The following is a 16,989-nucleotide window of genomic DNA, read 5'->3' on the forward strand; positions in this document are numbered from 1 at the left end:
CATTAACATCATGTGGGAATTATCTCAACACAATTTAACCACACAATAATTATACACAACGAATCAGCCTCATTGTGGTCCAGACCTAACGTAAAAGCACCAAAGTAAGGGGATACACGAAAGCGTCTGCGGGTTGCGGTTCGACTCCGGTATCGCAAACCGACACTGTTTCGTAAATCAGGAAGCCCTGACTTGTATTTTGTATTGTTGGTGCCAACGACTTCATATTTTTAGCAGTGGTGTCATATTGATTTTGTGTGCGAAATAATGATTTAATCGTGGATTGAAAATATACATTTTCGTTTCGCAATGTTGCCTGCAGAACTGCCTGGAAATGGTTCCAATATAAATTAAGATTTTAGAACGTCTAACGATCTTTAACATATATTATTCAATTTTTTATAATTGTGTGAATACATAGAATTTTAAAATATAATTTATGTATAAGCGAATGATTTATCTCTATGATAAATTATAACAACCATTATCCTCAAGTTATTCGATTCTATTCGATTCTATTCCTTATTCGATTCTTCAAGTTTATGTTGGAAATAATAAATCACCTTTTTGCTCTGATCTCTCCCATAGGGCAAAGTTTGTGAACTCACAACTTCGGTAATGCTTCATCTTTCCAAACTTCTCAGACAGTTATCTTTATGGAAATAGCTTATTAAATATACATTAAGGGAATGTTCAAAGTTTATACATAGATGAAGAAAGGGCAATACTTAAAATATTGTAAGTATATAATATATTTTAAATATTTATAAGAATAAGAAAAATTTCCCCTGAAGTTTTCCTATAATAGAAATTCTACGAGTATTATTTTACAAGATTATCTTAAAATATCAGCGTTTCAAAATTGATTATACCTAGAACTAAATGAGGTTGTTTCTTTAATCATACATAAAAAATGCATAAAAACAATCGTTACAGCAGTATAAAATATAATTTGGAGCACATGATCGAATCTGCAATTGAAATGATTTAATAACAAACAGGGTCGGGTTTAATAAATAAAATAAATTGCATTTAAACGACAACAATTGTACGTCCAATTATGTCGTCCATAAATCACTTGAACGCAAGCTTTATACAAAATATCGTTTGCTCGTATTTCGATCTTAAAGTCGTTTATGATGTTTCCAATATCATTCTAGTTTTAAAATATGAATGAATGCATATCAAATTCAATTAAACACCTAGATCTAATAACAGAAATCAATTTGGACCCGCTCAATGGAGATTTAAGACAAAAAGTCCCGTTTAAACATTTCGGTAAATAATTATACAGATAAAATAATCTTTTGATATGTGGCATTATATTCGATTTGGATCCAGTAGGCAGTAGTAGCTTGATTAACATTAATCTAATTAGCAAATTATAGTAATTCATACTATTTAACAATCACTGCATGCTTATGGACAAAGGTCACAGACATTTCGATGATCTAAAATTAACAAAATGATATTTATCAGATTGTGTCGCAGCAGGTTTCTTGTGCAATATTCTTGTTTTTTGGCGCCGATGTCGACGCGACTTTTTTAAAATGCATATAAATGCATATATATCTGGTATTATCACAGATTACTGAAGTCTTAATAATTACTAATAAGGACGGTACCTATGAATTAACCAGCGTTATATTTTTGTTGCACTTTGTTCATAGTATTCAATAACAAAACCTCCTTATACGCACCTCCATTCAACACACACACAGACCGTCTAACTAATTCACATATTGACGATATAGTACTAAGAATCAGGAGACAATCCTACGCAGTGGGTGTTTCCTTCCCGGGTCGAAGTCCGGCAGTCCTGTTTCTTGTTATTGGGAATTATCAATTACACGCCGACACAAGAAAAGGATCTAAGGAGAAAGATAGTACAGAATTTTATTATTGTTTTTGAGAAGAACAAAATTATGGGCAGGAATGTAGTAACTATTTAGTAGATATTTACCTACTAATCTGTGGCGGAAGTCTATACGCATCTTTTGCGTCGCTATAATGACGTTTTATATCTGCTTATAATCTCAGCTATTCCAATTGACTATTTTTTTGATGTTAAATTCTTTGTAGTTAGGACTGATTTAAATTGTATATTCTAGGTAATTCGTTATTAATCATCAATAATGTGCATTGCAATTTCTACCTCTCTATTGCATCTGAAATACAGTTACAACTCTCTTTTCTAATTACAAAAAAGCCTAAGAATTCCTCATAACACTGTTACTTTAACTACAGCATGCGTGCGTGCGTTTATCTGCAAAAACCGTCAACCACTCCCCATCGCGAAGCCGCAGGAGCGGGTTCGATTATCCAATTAAGGAGCGTCGAGTGCAACGCACTAGCCAGCTATTGTCCTGGAATAGGGTTGTCATATCTCATATTATTGTCAAGATAACCCTTTAAACTTTAAATTGTTACAACAATTCATTTGACTAATCTAAAAAGTTAATAACCTTGCTTGTTTAGTAGTGTGATATATATGGTTTGTTTTTTTTAATTAATCATTGTTCTTGTTTATTCTGTTTTAAGCCTCATATTTTGTTTGATTATAAGTACTATATTTATCTAATTATTATCTTACTATCATTCAAAACATTGTTGTGCTTCTATAAGTGGAAATAAGGGACTATCCACGCTATATTGTGCTAAGCCTGTTTTATATCTTGTGGCAGCCCTATCTTGAATTGACATCGCATATTGTAAAGCAGGAAGAAATACCTAACAGCTTTGACAACAATGCACCGGATTATTTATGTATTCATTGATAAAGACGTGGGTATAGCTTATATTTTATGTATGGAAATCTAGGAAAATCAACCGTAAGAACTAAATTCTGAATGACGGCATGGCATCTCGGTTGTAAACGAAATCTTATCCAATTCATAACTTATCAAAAATTAAACCTATTTTGTAAATGTCCAAAAATATGATAAATGTATTGTTTTTATTCACACTGATCTCATAATAGTTCCAAAGCCCTGAGGCCAGTTCAACTTAACCTATTCTAAGGTCTGCGTGGGCCCAAGGTTTAAAACATAGCCCTTATTGCTGGGACAAAAGAACTCATTTATTCTGTTTGAAAAAGCGTAGGATTATAAAGATGTAATCATTTGTAGTACTATGCTCGTAACATTGACTCTCAAACTAGTTTATAAACAAATGGAGACAGATATTGAAGTAAATAACATTAATTCTAGACAGCAGAATGAACTTGTACAATTTCTAACTGATGAAAATAGAAATAAACACAATTCTTACAAGTGAAACACAGCATTCCCTGAATCCTATAACAGATTTACTGCTCCATTCAGGATTAAACTGAAATAGCTCACGACAAATTGGTTCCATGCAAACGATTCGTATAACAAAGTTCCCCACATGCATGCTGAACGATATCATGCCAAAACAAAATTATGGTTTCTGCGACTATTACGGTATGATCGATTTTTATTTTTCCCTGGTACCAGTTGGTTCCAGCCTTGTTATCTAATTTATACACTTCGTTTATTGATTTCATACAAAACGGTATTTGGGTGATTCGCTGAAAATTGAATCAGGTCTTGCTCCGTGCTTGATTTTATGTCCAGTCGGTTGTTGGATTTTGTTTGCGATCAAATTAATTCGGGTGTTTATTGCTTTACCGTTTACGCTTTGTTTTTATGGCATAAAAATAATGTAACCATTCAAAATGGATTGTTTCTATATTCTCGTCTTATTATGTAATCAATAATGAATGCAAAATTATTATTTTTCTTGTTTATACTCTATCTTCTAGTACTTAATGAAAACAAATTAATATAAATTTTTGCAAACAGATATTATAAGACTGAATACTGAATAGGAAATAAAGCCACTGTTTTGCAAAGTTAATTCCATATTAAGAAATCAGAACATTTCAATAGCTTTTCTTTCCCTATTAGCCTTGCGAGTAAAAATAATCAGTTCAACTTACTTTCATAAAGAATCTTACTCAATTCGTGCTTCCTTATTTATTATGCATTCAAATGAGGGATTGTACTTTTTTGATCACGAAAATACAATTCACGATTTGGTATATCATCCATGGGCATGATGCCTTTTATATCTGGATAATGGTCTTGTAGCATGTGCTTTGAATATATGTCATGTATTTAAAAGAAGTACTTTTTTAAACCAAGTACTTATTGCCTTTCCATTCTTCTTTTGCATAATTATTTATTTCAATTAAACTTATAGACTTTGCGTTCTTTAGTAAATGTGTTTAATACTTCATCTTTGCCAATGAATGATAAAATATCCTTATTTACAATAATTTCGAAGAAAGAACCAGTTGTTACCTAATTTGGTGACATTTACATTTCCTTATATTGTTTCCTGATCAAACCCTTTCTCACTTCAATATCTTTTCTTGCACAATCATGAATATTTATTGCGAGAGTGAGTGTAAACGTTTATAATCATCAAAACGTCTAGATACGATTTTTATGCATACAAGTGGTTTATTTTGTTTCTAATAACTAGTTTGATTTTGGATGAAGTGTAGGTATTCTAAACTCAAGTGTCCTCAGCTTAGTAAATCTAGGTATTGAGGAACAATACAATAAGGTTTTGACATAGGCACAATCCAGGTAGACAAAGCACATTTTTTGCAGGTCGGCATTAACAAAGCACAAGCAAGTAAAATATATCTCATCACGCATTACTCCTCACGTTTTGCCCTCTCCACATAAGGCCTGCCTGTATCATGTAGCCGCTTTTTGCGAGTTCAAGGCTTTACCATAAAAGAAGCTAATACGACAAAAACTTCATGAATTTTTTCGATCAATCTAAATACAAACTTTGGAACAACATTCTGAAACGTTACAGCGTACCGTAAATGGATACGCCGTGATATCATCGTTATATCCTTACGTTCGTTTATAGCTTTATCTAGGACCACATTTGTGAATACTTCATACATATTACCAAAATTATCTGTAATAGTTATTATGCTACTATTGTATCAGCCATTTGAAAATATTTTACGTAGTTAAAATCTCAATGCATTTCAAAATATTTCGTCCTTTTTTACACCTACAGACGTTCCTCGTAATTCTATTTTGAGTTAAACTCAAATGAGTGGCTGTCAGCTCCACCGTTTCGCTTTGTGTTTTTAATTATAGTTCATCAGAAAACCTTCGACGAAATTAACTTCATTAGTTTTTCTGTACATTTCGTTACGGCCCTTTGAGATGCAAATTAGTTTTGACTTAAAATCATCTACGCTAATTTTAACCTGTGACTGGAGAACATAAAAATAAACTTAATTATTATTTTTGAAGGACTCATCCTTAACACTATCACATTAGAATAGTTACTATATTAGTTAGTATAATGTTACAAGTTTGTACCTAACCCACAAATTGTTCAATAAATGATTTTTATTATTTTTTTATTATTTTTTTATTACTAATTATTACATGCCATAATAATTAAGTCGATGTTACAAATAAAATTATTGAACAATCTTTAATAAAGGTTTACTAAGTATTTAGCTTAATGGACAACAAATAAACTTTAATTAGTTAATTACAGGATATAAGCGTAATTGAAAACAATACGATGCATCACGCCGTGTTTAAGGAAATTAAAAAATAAATTATTTTCGTCAATTCACTAGAGTCATTAAGAGGTGGTCATTTCCTTAAACAACATTCGTCAGAGTTGTTTACTAATTAATGTAGCAAAAACGATACATAAAATCTGGTGCCTTAAAAATGTTGTGTCATTTTTTGTATTTTGTTAATAGATGCCTAACCAGCGATGGCGTACTATCGGTGTGGGCCGACAGCCATCGGCAGCCGCGCCTCGTGGTCGGTGACCAGCCCGGTGGAGCCCAAGAGCTTCGAGCGGCCCCTCAGCGGCAACTATGACAGGATCTTCAACGCCTTCGAGAGGACCAACGCGTTCGAATGCGTCAAGAGCACGTTCGAGGGGAAGGAGGAAAGGTGAGTGCTTCCGAAAAGTAAGGTTATATGGAATATGGTAGGATTGTAGAAAAAGAAAAGCACATTGCAACCAATAGTGTATTTTTTATACTTAGTAGACGATCTCACAATTTATATTGTTATTATGTGAAAGTGTTTCGGCTTTTTGGATGATTGCAAAATCGCGAAACTGACCTGCCTGATATAATTAAATTTGCTTCATAGATAGCTTATAACCTGAATTTACATTTTAATTAATCAAAAGTAGATAAAAATGCAATTCACAAATTTCTACCTTTGATTTCTACATATTATGGACTTTTACAAAGAGATCTCGAAATAGCTATACCTATGTATGTTTGTAAGTGTGTACGTATGTAAATTTTACAAGATCTTTCTCCCCAGGCACACAGGCAGCGGCGACGTGATAGTGAACAGGAAGATGAGCAGCAGCTTCGAGCGGGCGGACTGCGCGCTGGCCGCGCAGACGCCCAGCACGGACGACGAGGACTTCCGCGAGAAGGTGCTGTACTCGCAGGCGAGGCAGCTGTTCCCGCTGCAGGAGGACCTGGCTGATTGGATCAATAAGACTATTGGTGAGTGGATGAATTATTAAATGAGTACTAAACAGTTTGATTCCTATAGTGCACTTTTCAGGGCAGAAAAACAATTTGAATTTCAGACTAACGTTACCACATTGGAAGTCACTTATTTTGTTATGTATCTAGTTAGAGTCATAAGGTTTTGTAGATTTCATTGGATATTCGTAGTTTCGTAGATATTATTAGACGCATCAGGTAAACAATATAACCATAGTGATCTACAAATACACCAAAAGAAAAGACACATTTTTTTAACGTAAAATCTTACGTCGTCCCATATATGTAAAACAGAACATGAATTGCAAAATCATCTTAAACGGAAAAAAGAAAAGCGAGAAACTTGGACATTCGGTTTTCTACGCTTTCATGGGCTACGCAAATGTGTGCCGGAGCCAACGCGTTATCCACGCCTCGCCGTCTCCTTGGCGACTGATCCAAGTAATTATCGCGGAAAATTGACAGTCAGCCAGTCATGTTTTGGAAATTAAATCGCCACAATTTGGTGGTAAATAAAATATTCTGTAATAGCAATAGTTCCTAGCAAAGTACGGTATGTTTAATTAATTTCTGGCGGTTGTCTTATTGACCTTGTTCGCATTAAATGGCATTGTTTAGACTTTATTGGTGAATCGAATCAGGTAATTAATAGGGATTAATAGATTTAATGAGTAACTGTTGGCAAATTTTCAGCGTCAAAATTCTTGCAACTTTAGTGCCAATTTTTAACCGACTTCATTATAGTATTGCTTATTTCAATATGTTGGATAGATACTTTTAGTTCCTTTTAGAAACTTTCAGTCTATGCTCTTTTTCGAGATTCAATAACAATTCATCAGTTGATGCTGTTGATGATTATGTTGTTGCCGATATGACTTTGAAATTGGAACAACAAGACCTTATTTTATGCATTTATTTCGTGATTAGCGGATCTATTTCGTCCTTTCATCTGTTCGGCTATTGACCAATTCAATATGGATTATCTCGTATTGCAATAACAGATCATAGTCACAGTGTAAATGAGACTAATCGATTTTACACATCTCTCAATACTACCGGTTTAAATAATGCTAGATAGATCTAGGTCACTGTATCACGAATGTTCTTAATGGTACCTATAAGTTATTTTACGCTTATTTTCGGCTTTTATCACATCGTTACCAATTATTTCTTATTAGACAAGTACATTAGCATCGTACCTGAAGTTCTTAGATGTATCTACACGAAAATTATGTGTTATTTCACGTATCAACGTATTCGCAATAGAATTTTTTGGTGTTTCACCGATACGACCTCTAAGAATTCAAAATACAGAGGTCGGTATTTTAATAAGCGTAATTAACAAAATGATATAACGTTGTAACTAGAGTATCGGAAGCCTTACAATAAGTCTGTAATCGGGGCGAGTGTTGTGTCACTGCTCCATAATCGCATTTTTGCCAAGTTTAATGTTAGGCGCGAGCCGCAGTTATTAACAAGTATTACCTCTATATCATAATATACTGCATTCTTTACATTACTGGTATATGGTATTTTATATTATGTAGTTATTGGCGCTATTAAATCTGCTATTATATTGTACTTTTAAACGACGTTTCCCAAAACGATGGTATTTATCAATTCGTAACGTTGATTATTTACTGCTTTCTGTTATATATTTACTATTTTTGCGCAGTTATATGATACAAGATGATGAATCACAAAACACATCGAATCAAAATCTTTCAGCATTTCAATACTTTCTTATTTTTTAGTCATTCTTATAAATTGTTTGCATTGTTTGCAATTGCATTGAGTATCATAGATATCGTTCAAGTTTTGGTCTTTACCTTACCTTCATTATACAGAGTTGATAAATACGCATTGTAATACAGCACATGCAAACAAACAGTAATTCAATCGAGCTGTCTGGTCTAACCCTTATTATTGGTATAGTACACACGGCGCGTGGGAGCGTCCAATCAATGATTCTTTATGTGTCGTAGTTAACACATTACAATGACCACGTGGGCGAATTTGCACATTGTGGTGTCGTATTGATTGCTTTTCATTAAATATACAATACAATAGATTATAATTAAACAATGGTGGAAAATTTATCGTTGTGTATTTTATGTTGTCAATAAGTTTAAAATGTATCCAGTAAATTATCGGTGCCTAAATAACTAGATTAATACAGCTATACATTTTCCGATACATACAGTCTATTTTTAGATTATTATTGATTACTGTAACAATGCCTTTTCTAATTAGCTGATTATTAGAATATATTTATAGCGATTATATCTTTGTAAGCGTTTTATTCGTATCGCAAAGACAATTATTCGTGATGTGATATTTTTGACATACATTTATGAATATTACGGTCATAATCGAATAATCGCTGCAATAACGATCAAGCAATTTTTATTAGAAAGAAGACCAAGCTATAAAGTAAACTATTAAACAACTGTCATAATTTAAACATGATACTAATAACCGCTAACAGTTTTGAGGTTAGAATATCTTTAACAATGACGTTAACAAAATATAATACGACACTTGGCCAATTAAACGCTTCATTGGTCTCGTTAAACAATGTTGTTTATTTAATGGCTTCGAACTAACAGAGATATGATTTCATATGTGGTGACATACTTCGGAATATAAGCGCAATTGTACGCACTATTGAAACTATTCCCTAATTGGAAGCAGTAGATTTCACGTGAACTATTACATCAAATCTGAGAAGGAAAGGATTTATTAGAACTACCCTGTATAATTATAAATTAGCGTCCAATATGACTTTTTTCTTTGGGATCACAGTTGAAAAGGGTCTGGCATTGCTCTGCCCCGATACTTAAAAAATAAATATGTACTTATTATAAATAAATGGCCAAAAAATAATAGAAAAGATATCCATGTTGAGATCCCGTTCGTTCGTAGTATGCTTAATATATAATTTGTATTCCTTCTAAAACATTTATCAACATAACAAATAACAATAAACTCGAAACAGGCACTAAGTACGTGCTATTTGTAAAGCTGATTAAGCATAATGTCCTACAAGGTTCGTATGTCAGCTTCGTTTAATCCTTACAGCTCACTGAAGCTGTAAGATTAATTATTGTGCAATATTTCTTATGTGCATTTTGACAGATTTGTTAAATCCCTTTAGTTTTATTTTATTTTTAATATTATTGCTTTGCTATGCCTTGCTATGACGGGGCTCCTCAACGAATTCATATAATATTATACAGCTGAAAAGTTTGTTTTTTTGAACGCGCTAATCTCGAGAACTACAGGTCCGATTTGAAAAATTCTTTCGGTGTTAGATAGCCCCTTTATCGAGGAAGGCTACAGGCTATCATCTCGCTATAAGACTGTTTTGTAAGATGCACAGCTAGTTTTGTATAGGTACATTTTTCAACGTTATGCCACGCTTATGTATTCAAATAAATCAGAGTGTTTTTATCATTGACATGTAGAAGTGGTTACCCTGTCATTTGCAATTCTAGGTCTTATTAAAGATTACGTTATGATTATGAATACATTACAACAAGTATTATTACAATTATTTAATATTTTATCAGGGGACTACATGACCGGGTGTCAATTTATGTAAGTAGGGCAATAAGCCATAATACAGTCACGCGTGAAGTCGAGTTTCTAGGCGATTATCCATTTGTATTCAGTGCACTCTTATCTACAATCGAATGTGCTATTTTTAACACTAGAGCTATTTTCGCAATGCTTAACTTTGATAAAGTATAAAAGCCATTAATAAAGATAAACAAGAGTGTTGGAACTAGAGATGCTCCCTGTGGGACACCATGCACGTGCAGAACATTTGTTGCTGTCCTGACATTAATTATTAATAAAAAATATGCGTATCTTCGTCATTGTATAAAAAGACTAAAATGTTTGACATAATGTGGGAATGTTAGAATTCAGCAATAAGTACAAAATCTTTGGGTATACAGAGATATTAAAGTTTAAAAAGGACATTGCATAAATAATGACGATCTAAAAAAAATTGTGATGTATATAAATAGTACAAGTACTAGTTATATAAATAACAATCTGATTAAAAATTCCGTTAGAAAAGTGATGACGGACGTTCGCCATTTTTGAATATCCGCACTTCCTGCACTCACTAAATAAGGTTTTCATGTTATATAATTTGCATAAAAGTGATCGACGTGACATACTCCATTTGTTGTCTAAACTACCACCGGCAGGATTTATTGCCTGTCCAATAAAGTTATCGTCGCATAAAACATGATTGCTTTTCGTCTTATTGCAATATAGTTGAATCTTCAGTAAAGCCGCTTTGCCCTTGTACCGGCCTCTTATTTTATTTATTGTAAAGTTCGGAGCCTGTACTAATTATTTATTTACATAAAAAGATTCAAGTGAGACCGGTTACAACTTGTACTTTCATTGCTATACTTTACATGCAATGATGCAAGGTGAATTAATTATGGATAGCTATTATTTCAATTTTTACATCGTGTATTGTTGTTTTAATTATGAACGTTATTTTTTTTGTAATCGGTAAATTCAGCAGCAACTCACAATAAATAATATTAAATACAAGTCTAATATTATATAGCTTGTCGGAAATTGTCGAGTCATAAATTGTAAGTTCATCCAGAAGTCGAGCATCATAATTGATTTATGGCAATTCATATTTTTTATTAACTAAATAACTTTTAATTAACTAGTCTGGTAACACGCATAGCAGAGCACTCATATAAATATAATAATAATAGTTTGCTGTTGCTTTGAAAGAGGAACTAAATTAATTCCTAGGTACATTGGTCTTTTATAATCTGTCACCTTTCATCAGCCAATATCTATAATACTTGCATTCTAAATATTTCATATTTCCCACTTATTACAGTTCAGTGCCCACTATTACGGCGAGTCGTGACACGATATAATACGCCTTTAGTACACCGACGCGTTCGCGTGCGGCAGCGAAACATCGAAAAATCTGTCAGTACTATGGCAGGATTTCGCATATGATATGTCTCACTCTAGCACATAGATAGATGAAATAGTTGCGTCCTTGTCAGTATAGTTTCGCAAGGAACTGCGAAATGGCCATTACACAGACGCATTGCGAAACAGTTGCGAAAACATTGCTGTGTACTACGCCTTTTTGGTACACCGACGCATTCGCGAGCGGCAGCGAAAAAACGAAAAATCTGTCAGTAGTATGGAAGGTTTTCGCATATGATATGTCTCACTCTAGCACATAGATAGATGAAATAGTTGCGTCCTTGTCAGTATTGTTTCGCAAGGAACTGCGAAATGGCCATTACACAGACGCATAAGTTTCGCTAGTGAAGTTTCGCGTGAGTTTCGCATCGCATAGCGTCCGCTCGCATTCTGTCGGTGAGGACAGATTTTCGCGTCCATGGACAATGATATTATATAGAAGTGATATAGAAATAATATATACTAGCTTCCGCCCGCGACTCCGTCCGCGCGGATGTCGGTCTTCGCGTGGATGGTTTATTTATCCATTTTGAATACCTCTGACAATAACATCTTATAAATATCTATTGGACCCAATTCCCAAATACGGCTAGGCCTATAATAATACGCAACGTGTGTTCGCGGTTCTACGGAACAACGTCTATGGATAAAACTGAAAAATGAAGATTATTTTTTTTCTACGTATTTTTCCAGGATAAAAAGTATCCTAATTTACGCCCAGGATAATAAGGTATAATTATACCAAGTTTCATCGAAATCGAACCGCTAGTTTTCACGTGATGCCTTCACATACAGACAGACAGACAGACAGACAAAAAAATTTTTAATCACATATTTGGGTTTGGTATCGATCCAGTAACACCCCCTGCTATTTATTTTTTCAATATTTTCAATGTACAGAATTGACCCTTCTACAGATTTATTATATGTATAGATATAGACAAGAGGTACCTAGATACGCCACCAACGTGCCAAAATGCCAATTGCCATGGCAACTATTTGTTTATTTATATACTATATTGTGATTTGTGAGTATTATAATAACGTATCTATACATAAAATATCATTGGCCATGGATGCCGAAAATACTGAATTATTTTTGCATTCTATTCGAGATTATCCCGTATTATACGCAATTGGACACGCAGATTATAAAAATACGTACAAAAAAGAGGTAGCATGGAGAAAACTTCAAGAAAAGACTCTGATAGATGGTAAAAAATTTATTGTTTATATTTCATACATTTTATGTTTTTAATTTTCTTTGAAATAATTTACAAATTGTGATCGAACATTAAGCGCTGCTAAGTCTGCCCTATGTCTATTGGCATGCATTGGTACGAATGCTCCTAAAGTGTCCGAAAATTGTTTATTTTCGTATGTGTATACTGCAGCTTTAACAATTTTAATAGTATTATTCAAATCTGTTTCAAAGGGCCTCAAGAATATTCTAAATTTTTGTGCTAAAATGCCAAACGCACATTTTACTACTACTCGTGCCCTACTTAATGATTTATTAAATCTTTTTTTATCATTGTCATTCATTGCTGCGTCTCTTGTCTCATTAGAAAGGTTTCTAATTTAAATCTTCAATGAATACATGTGGTGTAGTCTGTTTGAAACCTGGCAAAGGTTTTGGAGTTGCCAAATTCAGATACCGTCCACTTTTTAAAAGCTGATAAAATGATGAGTTCTCAAATATTGTAGTATCGGAATCTTTACCATAATTATTATGATCCTACATCTATGTAAGTAAATTTGTAATGTGGATCAACTATTGCCAATAACACAGTAGAAAATCGTTTTTTATAGCAATAGAACAGTGAGCCGCTGTTAGGTGGAAATTTAATAACAATATGCTTGCCGTCAATACTCCCGAGGCAATTAGGAAAACCCCATTATTATTTCCAATCATGTTTAAGTAGAAGGAACCGGGATGTACTCTGGCTGTAGTATTTTCCAAATTTGTTCGCATACTTGAGTTACTATCTTTGAAACGGTGCATTCACCCAAACGATAAGAAAAATATATTGTTGTATATGTGTCACCAGTTGCTAAAAATGACATTGACTGAGATGACATTCTGAAATTACGTCTGCACCTGCAGTCGTCAAAAATGACAATGGCATATCAATGCGAAAAAGTTGCGAAACATTGCTGTGTACTAACGTTTCGCTGATATTTCGCTACGCTGTAGTTTCGCAGAGATTCGCTGCCGCACGCGAACGCGTCGGTGTACTAAAGGCGTTAATATCGGAGTGAAATTCCAGACATTGTCAGTTGTTCAGAATCATTTCTAATACTTTGACGTCGAGAGTATTATAATAAAGTTATTAATATCGTACAGCACGTACAGAATTGGCTCGCGTGACCATTCACTGTAAAACGGTGAAAAAGTGCAATCAAGAAAGTAGTCAACCTTTACATAAATGCCTCAAATAGCACATGGTATTTTGTAATTCAACATAATAAATGTAATGAATTATGCAGTTATTATAATGATAACTATAGCATGTTTATTTACATTGAAGCAATGATCACACATTGAAATATAAATCGAAATCGTGATATTTTTATAACTGTATAAATATTGCCCTGGAAACTATTTGATCTTTTAGGAGATATTATTATCGCAAATTTTATGCAAATGTAAGTGTTATTGACGTATAAGTGTATTTTATTACCTTATAAGCTGAAAGTAGAGTCGATTTAAGAGAACCTTGTCGAAAGCTTCAAGGTGAAGCATCGCTGGTGGTCCTACGAGAGCCGTCTCTGGTTATCTCACTGCGATATTCGGTTCTTAAATTCTGCACGAGTCGATCGAAATATTACAATATTAAACGAAATATTTCAATATTAAACAAAAAATAGTATGCAAATATATACTTATAAATTAAATCTAATGTAATAACATTATACAAAATTCTTTTCAATTATAAATGTCAAACAATCATTTATTTAATAGCACTTGTGATCTTAATGAATGCTATTTTATGTATTTCTTCTTATTTTGGTTGTATCTTGAATTAATTTCGTTTCTTCTAACGTACATATTTGATATGGATCTATTATTAGCTTTCTCTCAGGATCATTTACGTATGTATGTAAGGTACATAGGATGTAAAAGGACGGGCATATAATATGAGCATGACGAATAGACGCACAATATCGCAATCAAATATTCATGAGGTATGCGGAGTCAGGGGCACGGCTTGTCTGCGGATTATTCTGCGACTTAGAGACTATAGGTACTTCAGTTATTTTTAAATTATTCTAACAGTTAGGTACTGGTACTATTCAATATTAGAGATATGGTTAGTGAGTTCGAAATCTATGTATTGCGTCGTCTAGTTTCTATAATAAATGTTTGGCTTAGTTTGAAGTGAAAAGATTAACACCACGGATTAAACGATTTGATTCTAAACTGCAAAATCTCCAGTTTTGTCCAGATACCGCAAATAACTGGGCAGACTTACGGCTTGGCTCAGCTCTATTGGAATTGAAATGGATAACATTGCAACACAGAAACTTTACAGAGTTTGATTCAGCCCTCTTTAAAGTCTCTGTCTAAGCCGATAGACCGACCTAATTATTTCATAACAAAAACATCAACAAAAACACCCCTAAGCATTCTCCGATCAAACGCCGTGAAGAATCGAGCCCAAACTAATTAAACACAGTTAGCAAGTATTTCAATTAGCATCGCGGGTTGTGGCTCGTCACACGAGCAGCGATGCGGCTCGTCGCGTGCCGACCGGTGCAGTTATGTAACGGGCTTTGCTATGTTTATGTCCTCGATAACTGGACTATTTACTTCGGTAATAACCACACAAATAGATAGGGTAGTTGTGAATTGTCTATTGACAAAAGAGCTGTATACTGTGTCCTAATCAAGTCCTAATGAATATCCTAATGACGTAGAGTAAATTATATTTTTTTTTGTTTGACGACCTATTCTATTGTCTATAACTCTATAGTATTTAGGTACTATACCATAGAAATCTAAATAACAAGGCACTGTTATTTAGATTTCTATGTACTATACACTCTATATTATAAACAAATTATAAATTAATATTTATGGTCAGCTTCTCGTTCAAGTCTAGATAGGTTGTATTTATCGATTTTAGCACATCGTATACCTTTACCGATTAGAGCAATAGTGCTGAGAATAATGCCTAGATAAATTGAACTGACATTGTTTAAATTTATCGCACTCTCGCCTGGTCTCGAACCTTCGCCCTTTCATTGAAATTGAAGACCTTAAGTGCTCTAAAGTTTTGATTATAAAATAAAGGTTAAATTTATTTTGATGGAAAATTGATTACATGCGTCTACCCTACGTAATTACTTTAGCAACAATGTTGTAATAAATAGTGACTTAATTATGTGTAACATGTTTTATTACGTTATGAACGCCCTCCTTAAATGGATTGTTCTTTCGAATATTGCTAATATTACATTTATCGATGATTAAAATTGAAATAATTTTAAAAGAGCAACTAGTTTCGGAGTTTCTTGTCGGTTCTTCTCCGTAGAAACTGCTTTCCGAATCGGATAAAACTATGCCATAACGGTTCAAAAGTAGGTACATAATTGAATTTAAATATAAATATTTGGGTTTGAGTTTGATGTATGGCTTATGTATTTATTTTCAGAATTATATAAACAGATTTCTTCCTAACGATATTTTAATTATTTTATTCTATTTTCCAGGTATAACATACGTGACGGGTGAAAATTTCTTGGATGTTTTGGACAACGGTGCTGAGTTATGCCAACTAGCTGCAGTCATACACGACCGGGCTCGGGAAGCGCTGGACCAAGGACTTATTGTGGGGGTGAGTTATAAATATATGATTTTGTTGGTAGTTTCAATAAAATATTACTTGAAAGCAGACATGATACATGGAAAATGGAAATGGTGATATGCTTTCACCAATCACCATATCACATCAAATTATATTATTTTTTTCTTCTTTTTATTATGTAGAAATCCATATTATTGCAAATATATCTATACTAATATTATAAAGCTGAATAGTTTGTTTGTCTGTTTGAACGTGCTAATCTCAGAAACTACTGATCCGATTTGAAAAATTCTTTCTTATCTAACAAGATAGCCCATTTATTGAGGAAGGCTATATTATATAATCACGCACGACACAGCTAGTAAAATATAAAAATATTGTACATTGTCAGCCGGTGCCAGCGATCCGCGGGCGGTGCTGGCAGCGCGCGGCGCGGCGCAGCTTCTTCTCGCGAGACAATGCTGAGAACTTCATCACATTCTGCCGGGAACTTGGTGTTCACGAGAATTTGCTCTTCGAGAGTGATGATTTGGGTAATTTATCTCTATACAAATATTATAAAGCTGAAGAGTTTTTTTGTTGCGTCAATTTCAGGAACCACGGGTCCAATTTGAAAAATGATATTACTGTTAGATA

General features: G+C 33.6%; 1 protein-coding gene across 2 annotated transcripts in view; it reads left to right on the forward strand.

The window, feature by feature from the left end:
* The window catches only part of LOC123701494 (GAS2-like protein 3), an 83,058-nt gene that overhangs the window by 60,100 nt on the left and 5,969 nt on the right, over positions 1-16,989 (forward strand). For both annotated transcript variants that reach the window (XM_045648990.1, XM_045648991.1), the window contains 4 exons: positions 5,780-5,978; positions 6,363-6,553; positions 16,259-16,383; positions 16,745-16,886. In XM_045648990.1, coding sequence (XP_045504946.1) covers positions 5,794-5,978; positions 6,363-6,553; positions 16,259-16,383; positions 16,745-16,886 — 643 coding nt within the window. In that variant the 5' untranslated portion in view covers positions 5,780-5,793. The remainder of the gene's footprint in view (positions 1-5,779; positions 5,979-6,362; positions 6,554-16,258; positions 16,384-16,744; positions 16,887-16,989) is intronic.

The sequence above is a fragment of the Colias croceus genome, chromosome 21 (genome assembly GCF_905220415.1).
Source record: "Colias croceus chromosome 21, ilColCroc2.1".
Classification (NCBI taxonomy): Eukaryota; Metazoa; Arthropoda; class Insecta; order Lepidoptera; family Pieridae; genus Colias; species Colias croceus.